This window comes from Globicephala melas, chromosome 16 (genome assembly GCF_963455315.2).
Source record: "Globicephala melas chromosome 16, mGloMel1.2, whole genome shotgun sequence".
In the NCBI taxonomy this organism is placed as follows: Eukaryota; Metazoa; Chordata; class Mammalia; order Artiodactyla; family Delphinidae; genus Globicephala; species Globicephala melas.
Genome location: NC_083329.1, coordinates 41,012,512 through 41,034,696, shown reverse-complemented (window position 1 = coordinate 41,034,696; position 22,185 = coordinate 41,012,512). Strand labels below are relative to the sequence as shown.

Here is a 22,185-nt window from a genome sequence, read left to right as displayed (position 1 = left end):
CATGAGACTTGCTTCACTCTTTTACATTGCCTGATATCCCTGCAGATATCTGCGCCTGTAGCCCCTGAAAATAGAAGTAAATGAGATAACTCCTTCTTTTTCTCTCTGAAACTATTTCTCCATTAAGGAATCCCATTTAAAACCTAACAAAACATATCTCAGAATAAAATTTAAAAGTCTGTGTTCTTTAGAGGCATAAAGCTTATGTTTATTGACTAAATTCATTTATTCATTGTGACAGTGTGATGATTAGAGAAGTAAAGTGTGAAATATAAGAGTAACGAAAAGGGTGCCATGTTCTGATGTGGGGTAGGGAAATTCTGTCAGGAATGGTTTAGAAGAAGGCAATACTTACTTAAGTTGAAATGTAACTAATGAGAAGGATCCCAGCTAAAGCTTGAAGACAGGACTGTGGATGTAGGAATACAAAGACCTACAAGTAAGAGAAAACAACAGTGATTCTCTGTTGGAGATCAATAAGAAATAAAGCTAGATGCTCCAAATGTGAAATCATGGTCTTATATGCCATTTTATGTTTTGTTTTAAACCAAAATGAAAAGATATTACCATTTCTTCAATTCTGTCACACAATGGCTTTCTACTTAACCGATACTACAAGCACTAAAGAATATCCCAGCTTTCTCTCTCCTCTGACAGACAGGGAATCCATTGTCTCCAACTCTCTCCCTTAAATTTGCCACTTGCATGTAATTACCGACTGGATTTCATTGATCTCTCTGAAATGGTTTTTGATTTTAAAATAAAGTAACTAATTCCTTCTTACAGTTTAAATCCTAGTTTGTAGATAACTTAATGCATCAAGGTTTTTTTAAGGAGGAACAGCAGATGCATTTCTCCGTAGGAGCTAAGATGCTAATGATCATAAATTGGTCCAAATGCGCTTCACACTGAATCAGGGCCTTCTATTTCTTTATCCAAAGCAAGGACCATGGCGTTGGAAATTTCAGACTTCATAGGAACTCATGTGTTTGCAAGTGTTCTTTTGAAATACTTCAGATCTCTGGTTGTGGGCAACTGCCTGCTTTTTTCCTTTGTGTAACAAATGTCTGGTTTTTGTGCCAGGACACTTCTGGTGTGCTGTTGATCAAATGAGAATTGACAGTTTTTCTTTTGTTTTTTTTTCAGCTCACTCCAGTTGGCACCACAGTATTTACAGGATTTTCAGGAGACAATGGAGCTACAGACATAGATGATGGCCCAAATGGACAGATAGAATATGTTATTCAATATAATCCAGATGATCCGGTATGTAAATATCTACTTGCAATGTGAGTTCACTATAAGGAATAAAATTAATATTTACTTCAGCTGATATTTATTATATTTCTCTATTGCTCAGCTCATGGAACCACATTAGTAATTATACTATTATTAATAACTATCTCAAAATTATATTTTAAAAAATATTTGTGCTATACTTATAAAAGCTAGTTTTTGGTGAGTTTTGTAGGTAAAAGTTTAAAATGTATTCATAGGTATAATATGTCATTTTAATTAAATTTCCATTATGTTAGTGGACTCCTAAGCATTCTAAGTAAATCATTGGATATGATATTACCAATGTGATGCGTATGCTTTATGGAACTTGCAAATTAATACCACCACTGCCCCTTCTCCACCAATGAAACCTGAGGTAGAGAAGAGGACAAAGCCTCTAGCAATAGGTTTTTCAGTTTTTGTTTTTTTTGCGTTAGACAGTGGGGCTTCTGCATTGTGCCTTAGGCTGTGAAATTATTTTTCCCAATGATATAGTATATGTAACACAAATAAAATAAGAATTGTTTTCTTGAAGCTAGAGCTGGAAGTCCTGCCTGCCATCTTTCCCTTCCTCTTTTCCCAAAGGCAGCTTCTCAGAACACCAAGGGCTCCCCAAAGCATAGTTTTAAAATCACTTAAGTGACTTTTTAAATTAATGCTTCTCCTTTAGGTTTAATATTAGGAACATAAAAGTGGTGAAGTTAACATTGTATCTTTGTTTTTAGATTATATATTTCTTATATAAGCTTTAAACAATTTTAAAAAACCTGTTGAAATTGTAGAGACTAAGAGCTCTCAATAAGATCTGCCTCACAAATTGATTGTGAGAACTAAGTGAATTGTGAATGCATTTCCTCATCTTATTCTCACAAATCAATTAGTTAGTAGTAGTATCTCTATCACATAGAAGCGAACACAGGTTCATAGGTGACGTGACTTGCCTGGTAACACACACCCACCTCTAAGCTGGAGAGTCAGGACTCGATTTCAGAGTAATATGTGCTCCACTCTTCCTCTGTTGTGCTCTAAGAAAATAGTTGCAGCACTTGAGTTAAAATTTTCAAAAAAAATTTAAAAACAAAACAAAAGGCCCATGGGTATAGCAGAGTCAAGGGAATATTTGGGGGGATTTTGTTTTTGTTTTTCCCCTAAAATGTATGCCTCCACATGTTTATAGACAGAGGTAATGAAACCAAGAGATGGGGAGATGATGAGAATGTGACAGAAAAGGACAATAAGTATGAGGGGTTACACAGAAGTCGAATGGAAAAGATCAAAGAAACAGCAGAAGGGAAAAGGGCAAGAGAAACATTTTTTTTTAAGTAGAAATAGGCAGCTGACTATACAGAATATTTCTAAACCATTTATTTTCTTCACTATTTAGATTTTTAAAATAATTAATTGTATGTGTATGTCATGTTTCTAGCTTATATTTTATGAAGGTCATTTCCTAATCTTTACTCCTCAAGCTGTAAAAATGAAACTCCAAGAAAGTATAGAATGACCAGGCCATGTATTTTAGGGAAATATTTATTACATTGCAAACCTACCCAAGGATTAGATATAGTGCGAGACAGAAATGTATTCCTTGGAATGTATCTTTTAGAAGTTTTGTGAGGCTGAAATTCCTTGTTAGCTATGCAGTAATTCCTTCTGAATGCTTCCCCTTTTCAGAGATTTCTGGGCTTGGCATGAAATATAATATGTACTTTTTATTACCTACAGATTGAATAAACCAGTCATTCACATGCAGTTTCCAAATTGCAAAAGAAAAAAAACAATGTACTTTAGCAAGCTAGCGCTACTATGGAATAACGAAAGAAATTCTCTGGGCATGGTTCTAATTCAGTGAGGCAAAAGAATAAGACATCATGACGGCACTTAAGTTAGGGTATATTGGAAGAGAAAGCATTAACCAAGTCACATCCTTACAGAGAGAATCCATCTTTAATCATCATAGAGAGTTAATGCAAACCTCAATGCCAGTTTCTTCTCTTATAAAATCTCTGAGAAAGAGCTATCTGATGACTTTTATATTCTTAAATTGTTAAATCTCTAGAAATTCTGCTTATAATTAATAGCATCATAATATTATCCTGCTTATTTCTTAGAGTTAAAACAAACTTGTATGTATTACAAATATATGTAACCTGAAAATGTGGCCCCCTCTGGCTTTTGCAACCACAGTTAAAAATTTCTTTAAAATTAGTCTCACACTGTATGGTAAATAGTAAAAGGTGTAGATTGGTCTGTTCTACTTAAAAATCTCAGGGTATTTTTTTTTCCCTAGGTTATTTTTTGTTTTGTTTGTTTTCCGTCTGATGCTACATTATTCATTAGCAGAAATCACAAATTAGTGACCTGGAGTTTCATTCAACTCACAAAATTTTGTTTGGCCACAAATTATTTTAAATAATTTCTGAGCCAAAATCTAAAAATCATGAAATTTCACATCCAAATTTAGTTTTCTCTTCTCTCTTGAGAAATAGATGTATGACAACCCTGGTCCTGATTTCCAATAAGACAGCATCAGCTACGGTTGAATTAATGTTTTCCCATTAAGCAAACTTCTGTCACTCAGACAATATATGTATATCCATTTTTACCCTCATCACTTCACTCATTTACATCATCCAAGTCATCCTTGTAGAAATTTATGAATGTATCCCGTTGCGGAGCACAGGCTCTGGACATGCAGGCTCAGCAGCCATGGCTCACAGGCCTAGCCGCTCCGCGGCATGTGGGATCTTCCTGGACTGGGGCATGAACCCGTGTCCCCTGCATCGGCAGGCGGACTCTCAACCACTGCGCCACCAGGGAAGCCCCAAAGTATGTTTTAATTAATTCTTCCCATCACTTTAAACACTGGCCTCCAGTGTTTCTGATAAGGGAAGACAATGGAAATTTGAATTATGTTTCCAGTATGTAATGTGCCATTTTTCTTTGACCGTTTTCAAGATTTTTATTTTAATTTTGAGTGCTTGGTAACTTGACCATGGGAGCATGCCAATGTATAGTTTTCTTTGTAATTGTCTTTTTTTAGGGGTTTTGCTGAACTTTAATCTCTAAATTTGTCTTTCACCAGTGAAAGAAATTATCAGACACTATTGTTTAATATTTTCATGCCATTTCCCTGACTCCTCCCTCTGAGACTCCAATTACAGGCATATTAGGCATTTAAATACTGTTCCACAGGTACAGGCTCTGTTCATATATTTTCAACATATTTTAATTACTTGGTTGCAAGCTGGGTGTTTACTATTGATCTATATTCAAAGTTACAGTGTTCTCTGCCATCTCCATTCTATTCTTAAAACTATCCAATGTATCCAATTGTCTTTTTTTATTTATTATTTTTTAAATTTCAGATAGTATAATCTTCAGGTCTAAATTTTCCATATTTTTATAGTTTTTAATTTTGGTGAGTTTCCCATCTTTTCATTTATAGTGAGCATATTGTTTTTAATATGAGGATACCCTCATAGTAATGTGTTCCTAAATATCAGAGAAGTAAAAATATAATATCACTTAAAATTATTGACTCATCAAATGTAGTAGTTACCAATTACCAGTACTATATGTCACCACCAATCCTTTAGACAAGGCTTGGTAATTAGCATAATGTATTAGTTATCTACTGTTGGATGACAAACTTAGTGGTTTAAAACAACACACTTTCATTTTGTTTAGTTTCTGTGGCTTAACCTAAGCTGAACTGCTTAGGTTCTCATGTGGTTACAATCTACATGTTGCCCAGATTAGTTCTCATTGGAGGTTTGAGTAGGGAAGAATCCCCTACCAAGTAAACTCAGACTGCTGTTAGAATTAGTTCCCTTATTGTTGTAGGACAGAGGGCCTTGGCCTCTTGCTATATGTTGGCTGGAGGCTGCTCTCAACTCTTAGAAACCACCCTTAGTTCCTTGACTGCTTACTTCCTTAAACCTGCAAGGAGAGTATCTAGAGCTAGTCTGCAGGATGGAGTCTTATATGACATAAGGCAATCACAAGAGTGACAGTTTATCACCTGTGCCATATCCTATTGGTTAGAAGCAAGTCAGAGGTCCTTCCCACGCTCAAGGGGAGGGGATTACACAAAGGTATGAGTTGCTTGTCAGCAAGTGGGGATAGAGAGGCCTCCCTTAAGAATCTGTCATACCTACTATAATGTTCAGTATTATTATCATCATTTTGAATGTCGTATAAACTGATCTACTTTGGAAAAGCACTTTTGAGTCTTTTTGTTTAAGTTTGTGGAAAAAAAATAGAGGAAATGAAGGTTCTATTCTGGTTTTAATAGAGGATAAATTGAAAATAATCATTTGCATTATTAGGATCCTTTTTACCACACCTGTATTTCCTTTATGATGTAGATGAACAATTATACTAGGAGATGTGGAATAAATAAGAATCAGACATTTTTACTATCCAAAATAAAATTTAAAAAATTAAATTGTCAAATGTTGTAAACTCTTCACTGAAACAAAGCACTTTTATTTAACCTATTAACAAAATCAGAAGAATTTAAATTGCACTTTTTTTTTGCCATTGTTTTTATTGAATTTTATCTAGAATAAAGAAAGAAGAAGTTTGGGGATGAAGAACTGCTTAACTGATTAACCAAATTTAAAGCGAAAGCATTTGTGTTATTTTCCAAAACTTTCTGTCTCTTTCTCTTTTTGGAGACATGCCAGAAGTGAACTTTTTTGGGTTAGAGAAAATTACTTGCTCTGGCTAATGAGATATGGGCGCAAAGAATCAAATACAAGTCACCGTTTCCCCTCCCACTGCTGCAGTGATTGGAGAAAAACATGTTGAGGTGAAACATGCATTAGCCCGAGTCCCTGAGTGAAAACATAAACAGAGCCCACTTGCTGACATGTGTTAGTGTAGATATGTAGAATGGGTACGAAATAAAAAATTCTAATTTTAAAAAATTCTATTAATTTGGGGGTTTTATTCTTGCATCATAACCTATCCTTTCTCGTCTGATATTTTCAGATGAAAATAATTTAGTAAATACCTCATTATTGGTGTCCGCTAGAGAGCAAACTAAGAGGATTTGTACTATGCTCATCACAGTTACTGTAAAATACTATTTTTTTGTGCCTTCATGGTAATAAAAATTAAGGCCATCTACAATACACTGAACTAATTATATTTTAAAACATGAAAAGAAAAGAAAAGAAAGGAAAAAGATTCAGGAAAAATGAGGAGAATAATTTGTCATGTATTGTGTGGAATTTTTCATTTTGGGGAGTTTATCTTATTTGGAAAAAGGAAATTATTAATATAATAGGTATCATTTGGATATTTTATTTGTTTAATTTATTTAACACCTTTATTAGAGTATAAATGCTTTACAATGGTGTGTTAGTTTCTGCTTTATAACAAAGTGAATCAGTTATACATATACATATATCCCCATATCTCTTCCCTCTTGTGTCTCCCTCCCTCCCTTCCCATCCCACCCCTCTAGGTGGTCACAAAGCATGAGCTTTGTGAACACTTGTGTTTAATTAGGTCATTGCCTGAAGTCCTTCGTTGTGTAAAACTTTGAACCCAGGTTGTTTAACTGTGAGTCTGTGACATTTTAAATTTATAACATATGGACTTTTGAAGCCAAATAGAAACTTCTAAATACAATTTCCTACGAAATTGGTTAGAAGAAGGTGACAGGAACTGCATTGTAATCTTTCCTTCACCCCTAAATGTGCATATACATATTTGTGTGTGTTTATGTGGCAGGGAGGAATGAGTGTGTATGAAGTAGAGAAACAATTATCAGGGTGTTGGTATTCTACTAGGAGCAAACGAATGTTGCTGCTCAAATCATAGTCCCTTTTGAGTAGACAAGGGCTACATGATCTTACTTAATCCTCCACTTTTCACTTCAGGTAATTCAGATTAGGGGAGTCACACCAAACCATGGATGGTTCAGCAGCTAATGGCATGGTGGCCTGATTAATCCACGACAAGCTTAAGACCAACTACAGACTGATTGGGACACAGAGTTGGTGCTGTTTATTCAAACTAAGAGATAAAGTCACAGTCCTGTTCAACATGAACAAATGGGGAAAGAGAGAGAGAGATTAGAGGTGATGAAGAAAGAGAGAGAGGGGAGAGAGAGATTCCAAAAAAATGTAGAAAAACAATAATAAGAGAACTTAACAGCCTCTGAGAGACTGAGAAATGTTTTCCTTGTTACCTAAGTTCCCACCACTTCCCAGTTACAGGCCCAGTAAAGCATATTTGTACCTTGGTTCTGTCATTAGATAACCAGGAAATAGATATACATGTATATGTGTATGTGTGTGTCTGTGTGTGTGCAGGTCTCAAAAATCTCTCTTCTTTTGAACTGAATATCTAGTCCTTACAGTTGAATGGCTAATATCAAAAACAGTATTTGTAAATATAGCATAGGTATGAGAAGCCAAACAGAATCTTTTCTGCTTATTAGAAAATGATGAATTACCAGAGTTCTCAGCTGAGAACAAATAACACTAAGTACCTCATAGTCCATTTCCAGATCATCTCCAACTGTGGAGCCCAACACCTCCTTACAGGACTAGCAGAGAGGTGTCATTTTATCTACGTTGGTACTAATTCAGCTTCCCACAGGTTAATAAAGAGGGCTGTGGGGGGATGGAATCAACTCTGGAGAAACACGGAATTGTTAGTGTCAACATTCCATCTCCCTTCTTTGCTTAAGTCAGTGTGAGTGTGTGTGTGAAGGAAGGGCATTACACATGCCTCCTACACTTTTTCTCATCCTTCCAACAGTGATAAAATCATTTAAACTGCCCTATGCCCTCATTTACTAAGTGGAGAATTGCCCCTTGTCTGACAGTTACTGAGACACCAAACTGCCAGGGAGTTGTGAGTGGACCTTTCCTGATGGAGAGCAGATGTTTGGGGCCTGTGGGTATTAAGAGGCTTAGTCATTATTGGAATGACCTGATTAACACTGGGCAGGTAGAGGTCAGCATTTAAATTCTCATCACCCAAAGAAACAAGTGCTAGTTCGTGCTTTACAGAGCAGTGTCCAAAATTAACAGAAAGAGGGTCAGGGCCTTATTTCCAAAAAATGTAGGTTGCTTAAGAAAAAGGATATGACTGTGTTCCTACACCCCTCTCCTTTGTTGATGAACCAAATCTCTAAGGATGAGAGGAGAGGAAAATAAATGGTAGAGGAAGGGAGGGTGCAGACTCTACCTCCCTTTCCACCTCAAACAGTTCTTTGACAAGAGTATAAGACTGAGATACTCTTGATACACTGATACACATGCACACTCACACACACATATATCTATATCAGAGTTATGGGATCCTTCTGACGTATTATTTATTATTAAAGGAATCAGATTGAATTAGAAAAGCACAATTTTAGTAACTACTAAAATCGCAAAATATTAAATGCTCAACATGTTATTACCTTTGAGAGTCTTCACTCAAGTTATATTTAAAAGTTCATCCCAATCTAACATCAAGTCAATTTGTTAACGTAACACAACTAGCTCCAAAATAAAGAAAAATGAAATAATTATCCATCTTAAAAATGTATTATAGGAGCTTATTATTGAGTTGAGATCACAAGCAAATGCCAAAACTCTTATATGCTTAACTTGGTCCTTTCTATCTTCTAGTCTAGTGTTTCTCAAAGTAAAACCTAGACTTTCTACATGAGAATCACCCAAGAGTTTTGTTAGAAATATAGACTTCTGAGAATTTCTGGAATTTGGAGGAATAGACTTGGAATCTGCAATCTAAGTGATACATTTCTATGATCCTTATATACTCTAAACTTTGAAAATTATTGTCACATTGCCTTATCATATAATAATTTTAAAAAACAACCATATTTTCTTACTAAATTTTGCTCTTTTTTTCCTCCTTAGGTAGAGCTTTAGAAATAGCATTACAGCAGGGCATTTACTTTGAGTTGATCTAATCCCATATTCTTTTTGCTACAGGACAAATAAAGAGCACCCTAAACATTTATCCACATTTTGTTTCTAATTTTTCTCATGATTATTATTCTGTTTTTTCAAGACAGAATGGATACTTTATAAATACTTGTTTCATTAGTAAGTTAATTTTAACACAAAGGCTTTTCATATGCAATAATTTATAAACAGCATTGATCATAAAGCAGATATTCTCCTTATGTTTCTTGGAACATAAGTATTTATGAAACTCCTAGCACAATTAAAATCTCAGATATCTATAAAAGATGGACTTAGCTAATAAGAATTAGATTTAATTAAAAAATTTTCTTAAGAACAATATAATCCTTAATTACTAACTACAATGCTTGTAATAATTCTATAAATATCCAATGAAAATTATCAGCTAAAATAGGATCACAAACATCCATTACGTTACTTGGTTAGAAATATAAATGTAAGTATTTCCACATCATAGACTGAGAGATCCTTGAGAAATCTGTGAGGGAAAGCAGAAAATGCACAAATAACAAATGCTGTTTGGAAAAAATAATGTAACATAAGAGCAAAGATTTAATCCTAAATTGGATGACAAATAAGATTTTACTGAATAAGATTTGCAGGATTTATAATCCAGAGAAATGACGGATAGAATGTTTAGGCAGGAGAAAATTAAAAGCAAATGTCACCTGCAAAGAGTCATGGCATAAATGGAAAAGAGAGGGGACTGCATGATGAGGACACATAGGCAGGAGATAATCATTTATCAAAGTGCTTTCAGTTGCAAATAATAGAAAACTGAATTTAAAGTGACTTTGCCAACAAAGTCATGTATTATCTCTTGTAACAGGTTGTTCAGAGAAGGGGAGGTATCAGGATTTGTTAAGCAACTCAGAGATATCACAGAGCCAGCTTCTTTTCATTTTCTGCTCTTCCATTTTCAGCATTTTGTTTACTTCTAGATTAACTGTTTCAATAGTTCCAAAATGGCTGCTGATGGTTCCAGGTTTTACATCCTTATAAAAGCATCTGTAAGCAGAGAAGGGAACACTTTTTTTTCTTGTCTCTCTCTCTCTTTACAATTAAGAAAAACTCTTCAGATTATTTAGAATTAGCTCTCACGTACATTTCCAAAACAATCACTGGCAAAGAGTGTGGATTTTCCATGGTAGGATTAGATTTGTCAAAACTCACCCCACTTAGGGTCATAGCCTCCCCTAAAGCACAAAGCCACCAATTATCTGAACTCATTTGGAGTTCTGACTCCAAGGATGAGGTGGCGTTTCGGTAAGCAACCCACCGTATATTTCATAAACACGCTAGAATTGATATATGTCTCTACAGTTATTGAGTCTTTGAAAGTTAACAACCCTATAACAACACACTGAGTTGTGTTTTACAGTGTATATGGCAATTATCAACTAAAGTATTCCCCATAACTAACTTAGATATTTAGATTAAACAATTTTTACTCTCCCTGGCATAGTTTAGAGTCCCGCAGTGTTTAAATAGGCAAAAATTTAGGGAAAATGTCAAACGCCTGTTTTTAATTGTAAATATCTTTTATGGCACATTTTCTATATTTATGTTTTAAAATATTACTTTTTAAATGACTGAATCCAAGAAAGACCTGCAAGGCCAATTGCATGAACACAGAATAAATCATTAAAAAATATCTATCAATTGTATACTCTGTGTGTGTGTACGAGAAAGAGAGGGGGTCACAGAAGGAGGGAGAAAAAGATGGAGAGGGAGAGATCACAACTCTAGATATTGAAGGTTAATTTGCCCACATTCCCCCAAACGAACTTGAGATAGAAGATTTGAGTCAGCTGTTCTCTCATTAACGCTGTTTCTAAGTAACTCCCCTTGTGTCAGCTGAGTGTATAAACACAGACACACACAGACAAGCATGCACACACTCTTTCTTCCTTCCCTTCCCCTCTTCTTCTGCTTTCTTCCTTCTGCTTTGCCTCTCCCCCTCCCTCTCCCCCACCTCCTCCTCCTTTTTCTGAAGAATCTAAGTATTTCATCTGCTGCCCACAATCACTTGCACGCCTACCACTGCACAAAACAATCAACCAAAAAAGTTCCAATACTAAAAGTAAAACTGACTTGTCATAATTTAGAGACTATTTTATCAGTCTTCAAAATGGCACTAAAACAAAAAAGTGATGTAAGGTCTTTTTAAGACTGAGAGACAGATCTCCTAAATTATATTCCCTTGAGGAATGACTATACTGTCTTACAGTGAGGGCTGCTCATGCCACAGCAGTATTGCTGGAAGGCACTTTGGAAGTTGCCCTTATAACCTGCATGTTGCCAAGAAGAAACTCAACCCCTGTCAGGATAGGAGACTTAACTAATGAACAGCAGTTCTGAGGCTTGGAAAAACAAACAAAACAAAACAAACAAACAAACAAAAAACAAGCTACAGCACATTCTTTTTCACAAAAACACAAAGTTTCAAGTTAATAGTTGTATTTAATACAGTACTTGAAAATACTGAGAATACAGAATGGGCACCAATGTCGAAAAGGGATATTAGGTAGAAATCACAAATTGCAATCTTTGAACTCTTCGGTGTTTAAAAAAAAATTGTGAAAAGATAATATGGTAATAGGAAAGATTTTTCAGATATCTGGGCTTAGAAGTATCCCAGGGCTGTTGATGGGTAACCCTAATAATATATGAAAAACTTACAAGAAGTAAGTTTCCTGGTTATCATTATCAAAAGTGAGACCTATTGATCAGAATGACAAGTTTTTGGAAATAAGAATATTAAATCTGAAGCTTACACTCACATCCTGTTTTCAGATGATGAACATGTTGTCTATAATTTTCTAGGGGACTAAACTGAAATATAAGATTGTCTAATTCATCTTATGTTCAGATGATCTCAAATGTGTATCTTTACCTATTTGCAGACATCCAATGACACCTTTGCAATCCCCCTTATGTTGACTGGAGATGTAGTGTTAAGGAAGAGGCTCAACTACGAAGACAAGACTCGCTACTTTGTCATCATCCAAGCTAATGTGAGTGTTTAATTTCTCTTACTTTCCTCTTCTGAATTTATGAAGTACAGAACTTGCCCAGAATGTATGTGCTCACTGTGACCTCAACAGGGTAGCCCTGCGCTCAGTGTAATTTGTATATTATAGTCTTCTGAATAGGAAATGGGATGGAATGGGGTAGGAAGATTATTCCCACTCACTGTATTCTTCACTCTTTGAATCACTCATACACTTCAATAATTTGTTTTTAGCTCATACTGAAGTATTTCTCAAAGCATGATCCACCGAATGACTGCAGCAGAATCACCTTGGGAGTGTATAAGAAATGCAGATTCCTGGACACAACCTCAGACCCTCTGAATAAAAATTTCAGAAGGTTGAAGTGGAATACCTGCATTTTTTATTAGCTCCCCAGGGAACTTCAAAGTACACTAAAGGTAGAGAACTGTTGAATCATTTATTGAATCATTTATCTTTTATTGAGTAGTTGCTCACTACATCTAAGCTACTATGATCATAACCCACATATATGGACTGCAGTAACAGAAAACCTGAAAAACAATTGCTTGTATAACATTATTATTGTCATTATCATTATTATTTTAATAAAATTCTTAGATTTATGTGATTCAAGAGTTGATTTGACAGTTCAAGTATATCACCAAGGACTCAGGTTCCCTCTGTCCTTAAAATCCGTCTTTTCCTGAAATTTGGTTGTTTTTCCAATGCCTTATGTCCCATTTGCAGTTGTGATGCTTATGGCTCTGGTGCTAGTGAATACCAGCACCATAAGCATCACGACTGCAATTCAAGTCTGAGTATAAGGGTGGTAAAACTAGGACTTCTTATGTTCATTGATTCTGTCTGCTTTTATCTGAGAGGAAGCTCCTTCCCACCCAGCTTCCCCACACAGAACAGGAATATGAGTCAGCATAGCAGACGGTAAAGTTAAGGAAGTCTGTAGGTGGTAAAGGGGAATGAGACAATCATCTCTGGATGACAAGCAAGTATGGTTCGTCTCCTGGGGCTGGGCATATTGAAAAAATAATAATAATTTGTTAGGAAGGAGGAGAATTGGGCTAGTATTTCAGTAAAAAAAAATCGAACAGGGCTGGCGACAGATAGCATCTGACATTGAAAAAATTCCTATAATAAGTGGCAGGGCCATATTCTGAAAAGGTAGTTAGACTCTGAAGCCAGCCTGTACCTTTAATAACCCCTAAGCATTGTAATCATATTTTTATAGCTGAACAGAAAGACAAGAGGGAGTGGCAAAAGGAAATATCCTCCATCAGCTGTTCTGAACAAGTTTATATGCGAGAAAGTGTTGCTAAGTGGCCATGTTTTGTCTTTTTTAGAGATATTTCAGCAGAAAGGGCATGCATGTTTACATATATAGTATATGTGTGTGGGTAGGTATAGATAGAAATCTAGTTTTTTGAAGACAGATTTCTAGACTTTCATTCAAAATACTTGTTTTGTTTCTTTTTTTCCAATTCAATGTGGGTTGTCTTAGGGCTCAGTAGCAGAGACTAGAGTAGAAACTATAGATGTAGGAAAAAGTAAAACCTCTTAAAGAGGGCCCCTCATCATTCCTCAAAAACACTGAACCCCTTTTTTTCCTATGTAAATGAAAATGTGGAGAAAAGGTACAATTTTCCTTTCTGACTCAGAATCTCTAATAAAATTTACAGAAAAGTCAGATTGCTATGGAATGGATTTGAAAGCTAATTTTTATTGTGCAATTTAAAATGAGGTGTTTTTTTTTAAAGAAATATAAAATAAAATAAATCTTCTGACTTGTCATCTACTTTAAACTATTTATAAAGACATCTGGGACAATTCAAATCCAATTTGCTAGACTACTCATAACTGGGGAAAGACTGATAAGATTTTAGCATTTCAAGGATAAAATTATGAAATAACAGGATATACATGGATCCTCGAAAGGAAGGAATGGAATTGGTGAGAAATTGAATGAAGACGTGAATTTATCTGTAATAGTAATTTTTATACAAATGTAAATTATGCGATACAAAATGTGAATGCTAAATATAGGAAGTTATAAGATTTTTAGTGTTTTTAAAAGTTTTCAGATTATATCCTTTTAAAAGTTATATAATATACTAAAATTAGGATATATCACAATTTATTCAACTATACTTAAGGTTTTTTTGTTTATTTTTGGTTTTTGGCACAGAACTGATAGCTAATCTCATGATTCTCCTGAGAGGCAGGGAGTATAGTATAGTGGTAAAAGCATGAATTCTAGAACCACATTGCCCAAATTCAAATCCTAGTTCTGCCATTTCCTAGCGTGTGACTTTTGGTATACTCTGTATGTCAGTTTTCTAAGTAGTAAAATGGGGATATTAATGAAATATACCACATAGGGTTCTTGTGAGGATTAGCAAGTTAGCAAACAAAAATGTGCTTAAACTAATGCTTGGAATATATTCTGATATCATTACAGTATTACATAAACCTCTTAAGTACCAGTACTTACTTGTTCATGAATAGATAATTAAAAGATAAAGTTACTATGAGAAAAATTGTATATATTCATGTATATATATGTATATACATACATACATATACATATACTTTTCATCTTAGTAGGTAATGCCATATTATCTTCCAAATTGTTGCAGCACATCACATTCCCACAAGTTATAAAGAAAAATGCCTATTTCCTGTACATTTTAGATATATAACTTACTTAAGACAGTGGCTTATTGGAGCTGAAAAGATGGCTCACGCTTGCTTTGAGGGCCAATTTTGGACATCTCTTTCCAACTCCAAGTACAGTGACCTCATTTGTGGCCATGGTGGGAGATATTTACAGTATGGAAAGTGACAAATGCTCCAAGTCACGTTCTTGGGGGCCCTGTGGTGTAGCCATGGCTGCGGCAGCTTGACACGGGGTCTCAGTTCCCCAACCAGGGATTCAACCCTGGCTGCAACACTGCCCTGGCTTTTGTCCCCTTTGGAGGACAAGAGAGGAATATTGTGGATAGACACATGGGCAGGCTCAGTAAGAGTCACATCTTCGGGAAGTTTAAATCATTTATAAGGGGGCAGGCTTCCAGGTCTTTGTTTTCCTCTGACCAGTCGTCTTGCTTTTACCCCTATCTGATTTGTCTCAGGGCCCTCCCCATGTGCCTTCGCCCTCTTTAGCCAAGATGGATTTCAGTGTGAGGGGCTCAGGGAAGTTAGCAAAACTTACTGTTGTCTGGCACCCCGTTTCCTGAGGAAACTTTCTGTGCAAGTGTAATTTGGGAGGTCTCCCTGACCCCAAGAATAAGGGAGTTGTGACCTCCTTATCTTTTACCCCAGGAAGACTTAGCCCCTCCCTCCCCTGCCATTACTGTTATCTTACAGTGTCCACAGGAGACAAAGTCTAGCTATTCATCCTGTTCCTGTTGTTATTTCTATCTCAAAGTATAAACAGGAGGCTAGTTGTAAATGTCTTGCCTGGGACCCATCTATCTCAAGCCTCAGTCGGGACTGCTTGTCTCAGTTGGCTGTTAAACATTTACTTACTCATATATATCAATATCTATACAATTTATATTCTTATATTTATATAGAATAATGATACCCATATATTAAAATATCTTTTAATTATTATTTTATATTCTTTGTAGTTATTTTATTGATGGTATGTAAACCAATGTACAATGTAAACTATGTCAATTAAAAACCTACTTATTATCTTGGAGTCATAAGAAGAGCTGAAATATGAGCAATCAATTTGGACTTTAAAGTAGATGGTTTCTAAGAAGCTAGAGGTCTGATGATAAATTACTGAACATTACTCAGATTTGGCCTGGCTTTGCTTAGAGTACAAAGATTTGATTGATTTGCAAAAGGAATCATTCAAATTTCTTGTAGTTGTGAGCATGTTATGATTTTTTATCCATGTGAACATGTTATGATTCTTAAATAAATTGCAAGAGTTTTGGGTGACCCACATTAGAAAACTTGTCACTATTTTCTTTAGAATTTTTGCAACAGTATTACCCACACCGTTTTTTAAAAAATATGAATAGCCAATGAGGCAATGAAATTCCAGAAAAAAGGAGAAAAAAATCTAGGAAAGGAAGTTCAAAGAAGTACAAAAGTCAGGGGTTTCCTTTTGTTGAAACTTCTGATACATTCTGTCACCACAAACTCCAATTTTGATGTTACCCTAAATCATAAAAAAATCAAACCCATCTCTATACATCGATATCTTCAAGCCAACTCTTTCTGTATTATGGTTATCCTGAGGGAAATCTTAAGGGCTCTTAACTACTCAAGAGCCCTTAAATAATTGTCAGAAAGAAAAGATTTACATTTCATTAAGACACATAGCAAGAATACTTTTTGAATTATTCTGTCAATTAGCAGTGCTATTCCATATTTTCACATACATCAAAAATCTAGAGAAGGGACATAACTATCTTTCATAACAAGATACTGTATTTAAAAAATATATGATACTATATCTTTCTCAGCTCTCTCTTTTCTCTTAATGGACTCGAGTATGCAAAAAATGTGTGTAAACTGTAGGGATGAAAAACTTTTTCCTTCTTCCCTTCCAGGTTCTGTTGACCTAAAATAAATAGACTGCCCGTTATTTCTCCAGCAAAAATGGGTTTATTTGGGATAAGAAGGGAATTGCAATTTGGGGTCTACACACGGTGAGCCATGTGCAAGTCCCTACAAAACAAGGGAAGGAGAGAGAGGGGGAGATAAGAAGTTGGGAGAGCTATAGTAAACAAAGAGACCATGGCTTTTCATTAGCTGAGCTGTTGTAAGGATGGAAGAGGAGGCATTCTTCTTGTTGAGCTATGCTGTCCTTGCAAAGTGTGAGGGCTCCCCCTTCTGGTCTCCTGACTCTGTTTAACTGAAGTTTGTTGAATTTTTTACAGTTCTTTGGCTGGCCTAAAAATTAAATTAACATAACACAGATTAACAAGAGAAAAACAAATTTAATAATGTATGTGTAGGAGCTCCATAAAAAAATATGAGACTGAAAAAAGTGACCAAAGCAGGCTGTCTTTTAGACAAGGAAACTACAAATTTCTGAAGAATTTACAAGGCAAAGAGGTTTGGGCTCAGGGTATCACATTAGAAAGGACCATGGTACTTTTACACAGCCTCTTGGCCCTAAGTTCCCTATTTCTGGTGATAATGATGCCCTCTATTCTCCTGGTACAGGGAGGGTTCTTTTCATATGGAAGATCTATGTCCTGCTTTCAGGGGGACAAAAGATGATCAAAATGTCCTCCTTGCACTGGCTGTTTCTTAAGAAACTTTAATGTAAAATACTCAATATGCCAATGTAGCATATTTTGGGGTGGCATATTCTGCTCTTCTTCAAAACATTGCAATTATATAGGTTTGGATATAAAAATTACTTTCTATACTTTCATATTTCAAACTATATAAATCACTTTTCAGAATAACCCCTATCCTGACCTTTCCTCATGTCTACCTCCTACTGATATGTGGAATAAGTGCTAATATTACAACCATTGTTTTTAGTTTTGCCAGTTTCTTGGGCATATTCTGGAGAGTAAGACTGAAATAGGAGGATAATTGTTGATGGTTTAAGAACTATTTATAAAATTTTCAAGTAATGAAGATATTGCTTGAAAATTTTATAAGTAAGCAAAATGATAGTATTCTGTTTACTAGTATGCATAAAAGCTAAGGAAAATTAGTTAAACAAAAAAGACACTTTCAAGAAAAAGAAAAGAAAAGAAAAAAGGAACACACTTCTAAAGTGATTTAGACCCAGGCAAACTTGTTGCTGTTATTTTCTTTTTCGAATAAAGAAATCTAACAGAATCAAGTTACTAGGGTAAGTTTTAAAATTTCAGTTGGTGATAGACCATCTTCCATTGGTGAACAGAAGCATGACAGATTCCTCCAAGGTCTTAGGTAACTGAGTTAGAGTCAAAAGACTCAAGGCAACTCTAATTATGTTGCCTTTTTTTTTTTTTTTTTTTTTTTTGCTTTCTCTACTGCAAATACCAGATAAGGTAATGAAAGAGTACTTAATATATGTATCTATGAGTGAGTCTGGTCACTCACTCTTTAGCCATTTTGTCAACTACAAACTACTTGAATACTAAGTATGTAAGTGTTAGAAGTCTCTTTATTCCAAGGCTCCTATGACATTGCCTCAAAAATAAATCTGAACATCAGCATTTTTGTCTCATACTCATTTTTAAAACCAGGTTTCATATAATTTCACAGTATTTGTTAGAGTCCAGATTTTTCCTGGCTCCACTCCACATAACCAATATTTGACTTAATACAGTTCTAAATATAGAGCAGATACTAGGTGAATTAAAAATTAGCATTTTTCTCTAGTTTGATCAAAGAATAGTGTGCAATTAAACTATTTTATAGCAAGAAAGCCTTTCTATTGAGATGAAGGAATTGAAGTCTTACTTATCATTTGATGGTTAGAGGTGTTTTATTTCTCTAACATTTTCATAGTTGAAATATTTGCAGTTTTATAAAAATGTGCTTTGTAAAAAGTGGATTGTGACAATGAGTTAGTTGTCTCTGAGCTATTTATAAAAGTAACTTTCTTTGAAATTCTACTAGGCACAGATCTCCTTTTCTGAAACAAATTAAAGAATAGTTCTTCCTTACAATATATTGATGAAATTTTCTACTTATTTATTAAATAATTAATTTTAAAAATGCATGTCTTTGATATGTCAGATATCATGTTATAATACTGTATTGTGATGTTATGAGACCAGATGATTGGAGGCTTTGAATAAAGATGCTAAGTATTCAGTGATTCAGTGACAAGGTCAATACCACTTCCTTATGAGGCGTTGAGAGAATGTTTCAGCTAGGTCAAATCTCACACTCTGATGAATATTCTTTGTGGCTCTTTGAGTCTACGTTGTAGTTATCTCTCTGCTTTTAAATTCCTGCATGTCAGTTTTTATACTGGATTATTCTTTGTATCACCTGCAATTACTTGCATAACTATACTCACAGTGGTTATGGAAGCTAAATAAAGGTTTCATATAATTAAATGTTTAATGTTAGCAAATATATAAATGATATGTGAAATAATAACGCACATTGAGAAAATACAAATGAAACCGTCAAACTTGGTTAACTTTGAAAGAGATACATTCTTGCTTGCCAGTTACAGTCACAGTTTCCTAAATTAATGATGTCTTATTTTTTATTTTATTTTATTTTTTGCGGTACGCGGGCCTCTCACTGTTGTGGCACAGGGTCCGGTCGCGCAGGCTCAGCGGCCATGGCTCACGGGCCCAGCCGCTCCGCAGCATGTGGGATCTTCCCAGACCAGGGCACGAACCCGTGTCCCCTGCATCGGCAGGCGGACTCTCAACCACTGCGCCACCAGGGAAGCCCAATATCTTATTTTTAAATGTCTAAAATTTTAAAGTGTTACCTTATTTTTAAAATGATAGAAAAGAAATGAAGGAAAATAGAAGAGGAGAAGGAAGGATTTTGGGGATTAGTTTTTAATATGTACTGGATTTTCACATAACAATGAATGCAAATGTAAATTTAATGAAATCATATAAAATATTTATGTAAATAATTATGTTTTATTTATACCACTCCCAATTTAGAATGTTATTTCCTTTATTCAGAAGAGTTGTGAGCAGCAGCATTATACTAGAAAGAGTAAAATATTCCTTTCTTTTCGGTTTTTATCTTAATTGTCAGGGGCTTTGCTTTAGACAGTATTTTAAGATCAAATTTGGTTCTGAACTGGAAAAAGAGCATCATGGATTAACAACACCTTCCAGAGGCTTGCAAGTTAGGAATGTGCATGAGGCCTATTTTCATATTTCATTATAACATGTTATATTTATTGGTGGCAAATTCTGGGGAATCTCCATGTACACATAAAACATGTTGGTAGTTTTTGTTACTATATCTCTGCTCCCAGTAGTAGTAAAGGGAAGCAGAATGTGTCGCTCTAAAATATGCCTCTTTAGCATGCTGACAAAAAAAATTAATAAAGTGATCTAAGAAAGTTATGGAAATTTTTATTTGAGCCAAACTGAGGATTATAACTCAGGAACAACCTCTCAGAGAGCTTGCAGAACTGTTCTGCCCATTAGAGGTCAAAGCACAGTTATATAGGTTTTTGAGACAGAGGGCTGTACATTAAATGACATATTTTACACAGTTTACACAACCTAGATCTATAGGTACAAAGAGTAGTGGGTCATGGATCATCATGACTCCTTACAAGATTAAGAAGGAAGGTTATCTCCTAAGGAGTTATGACCATTGATGGGATTAGAAGGAATATTTTTTCCTAAGGAGGTCTGAATAATGCAGATGTGCAATACACACTAAAGGGGAGGGAATTTTCTCATCTTGCCATAAATTATGAATTTTATTTCAGCAAGCATAAGAATTATTTTAGGCTAAGTAATAAAAAAAACAAAAAAACAAAAACAAACAAAAAAAACCCAGCAGACAGAAAAGAAGCTCTGAAAACCAGTAGAAGCAATTTACATTTACAAGGGAAATCTCCAATTATAAGGGTGTCTTTCTGTCTGTACCAGGAAGACAAGGATGACTCTAAATCTCTAGAAACTCTTATCAATGGAGAAGGCTTAGATTTAAATCTGCATAACAAACATACCTTTTGTTTACTGTGCTTCCACTGAAAATTTGGCTTTCCCCTCCCAACATCTTTTGTCTTTAGCTGAAGATGGTATTCAAGGTGGTGACTTGGGCCATTTTGGGGAGTTACTCAGTTTTCCTGGTTATCTCCCCTGTATACAGGAAGTATACATGTTATTAAACTGTTTGTTTTACTCCTGTTAATCTGTCTTTTAGTACTGAGGGGTTTTATCTAAGAACCTAAAAGGGTAGAGGAAAATTATTTTTTCCCCTCCACAGTACGTTATCTGATCTTTTTCTTTTTTTTTTTTTTTCAGTTTCCACTTAAAAATCGAGATTTTATAGCTCAACACTTTGTAAGCAATTTCTTTTCCCAGTATAAGACAAAAGCCTATATTGCGTATTTTGGTAAATATGCACCCTCTCTAATGCAGTTGTATCCATGTTATGGAGTGGCAACAATAACCCAAAGAAGCAGAGAATAGTAATAGATTTGTTGCTGACAAACTGAAAGACTTAGGGTAGAAAACATTATACTTTGTCTATTACAGTGACTTGGCTGTAACATATGAGAGGTAAGGTTGAGTGACATGCAAGTATAGAAATACTGCTTCTGGGATATTACAAACTTTTTTGCCACATCTGTTAGGTAGGTAGTCAGACTTGAGTGGGTCCCATCCCATCCTGGATGGGGTCATCTTTCCCTCCCCATGTGGACACTGGTAATCAGAGCATGCCCAGAGATCTTCCCTCTTCTAGTCAAGGACCACTGCTAAGTTTCCAGCCATATCAGGACCAAGCAAGGTAAACCTGCCAGCACAGGTTGGCACAGGTGCACCAAGACCTAAAAGGTGACTCAAGGTAATCCAGGGTTCATTGTGCCATATTTCTAATAAATTAGTTTTGCGGTTTTTGCCTCCCCCCACCCACGTGGGTTTTGCTTCGGTGCTTATGGGTAAGCACCTGCACACTAGGGGAAAAGTTATATAACTTAAAGCTGTCAATCAACTTGTCAGTTAAATGATGCAGGACACAAGGAGGGACCACCACTCTAAAAATCCTAACCCTGCCCCATTGCGAGACTACTTCTGGTTTCCAGACAGCCCACTCTCATCCTTTCTCAGGAGTGTACTTTCACTCTGCTTAATAAAACTCTTGCTATTTAATACTGCTCTATGCCTCTAGACTGAATTATTTCTCTTGAGAAGGGCAAGAACTGAGGAAATCGCCATTCTGCCAGTAACACATCCAATATCACATAAAATGGTATTCATTCAATATTTTTCTTAAACTTTAGATTGATGCAGTCT

General features: G+C 35.4%; 1 protein-coding gene across 1 annotated transcript in view; it reads left to right on the top strand.

Moving 5' to 3' along the window:
• Positions 1 to 22,185, top strand: part of PCDH15 (protocadherin related 15) — an 807,822-nt gene that overhangs the window by 398,428 nt on the left and 387,209 nt on the right. Inside the window, exons 6-7 of the mRNA XM_060286024.1 lie at positions 1,147 to 1,266; positions 12,149 to 12,259. Of these exons, the coding sequence (XP_060142007.1) occupies positions 1,147 to 1,266; positions 12,149 to 12,259 (231 nt within the window). The remainder of the gene's footprint in view (positions 1 to 1,146; positions 1,267 to 12,148; positions 12,260 to 22,185) is intronic.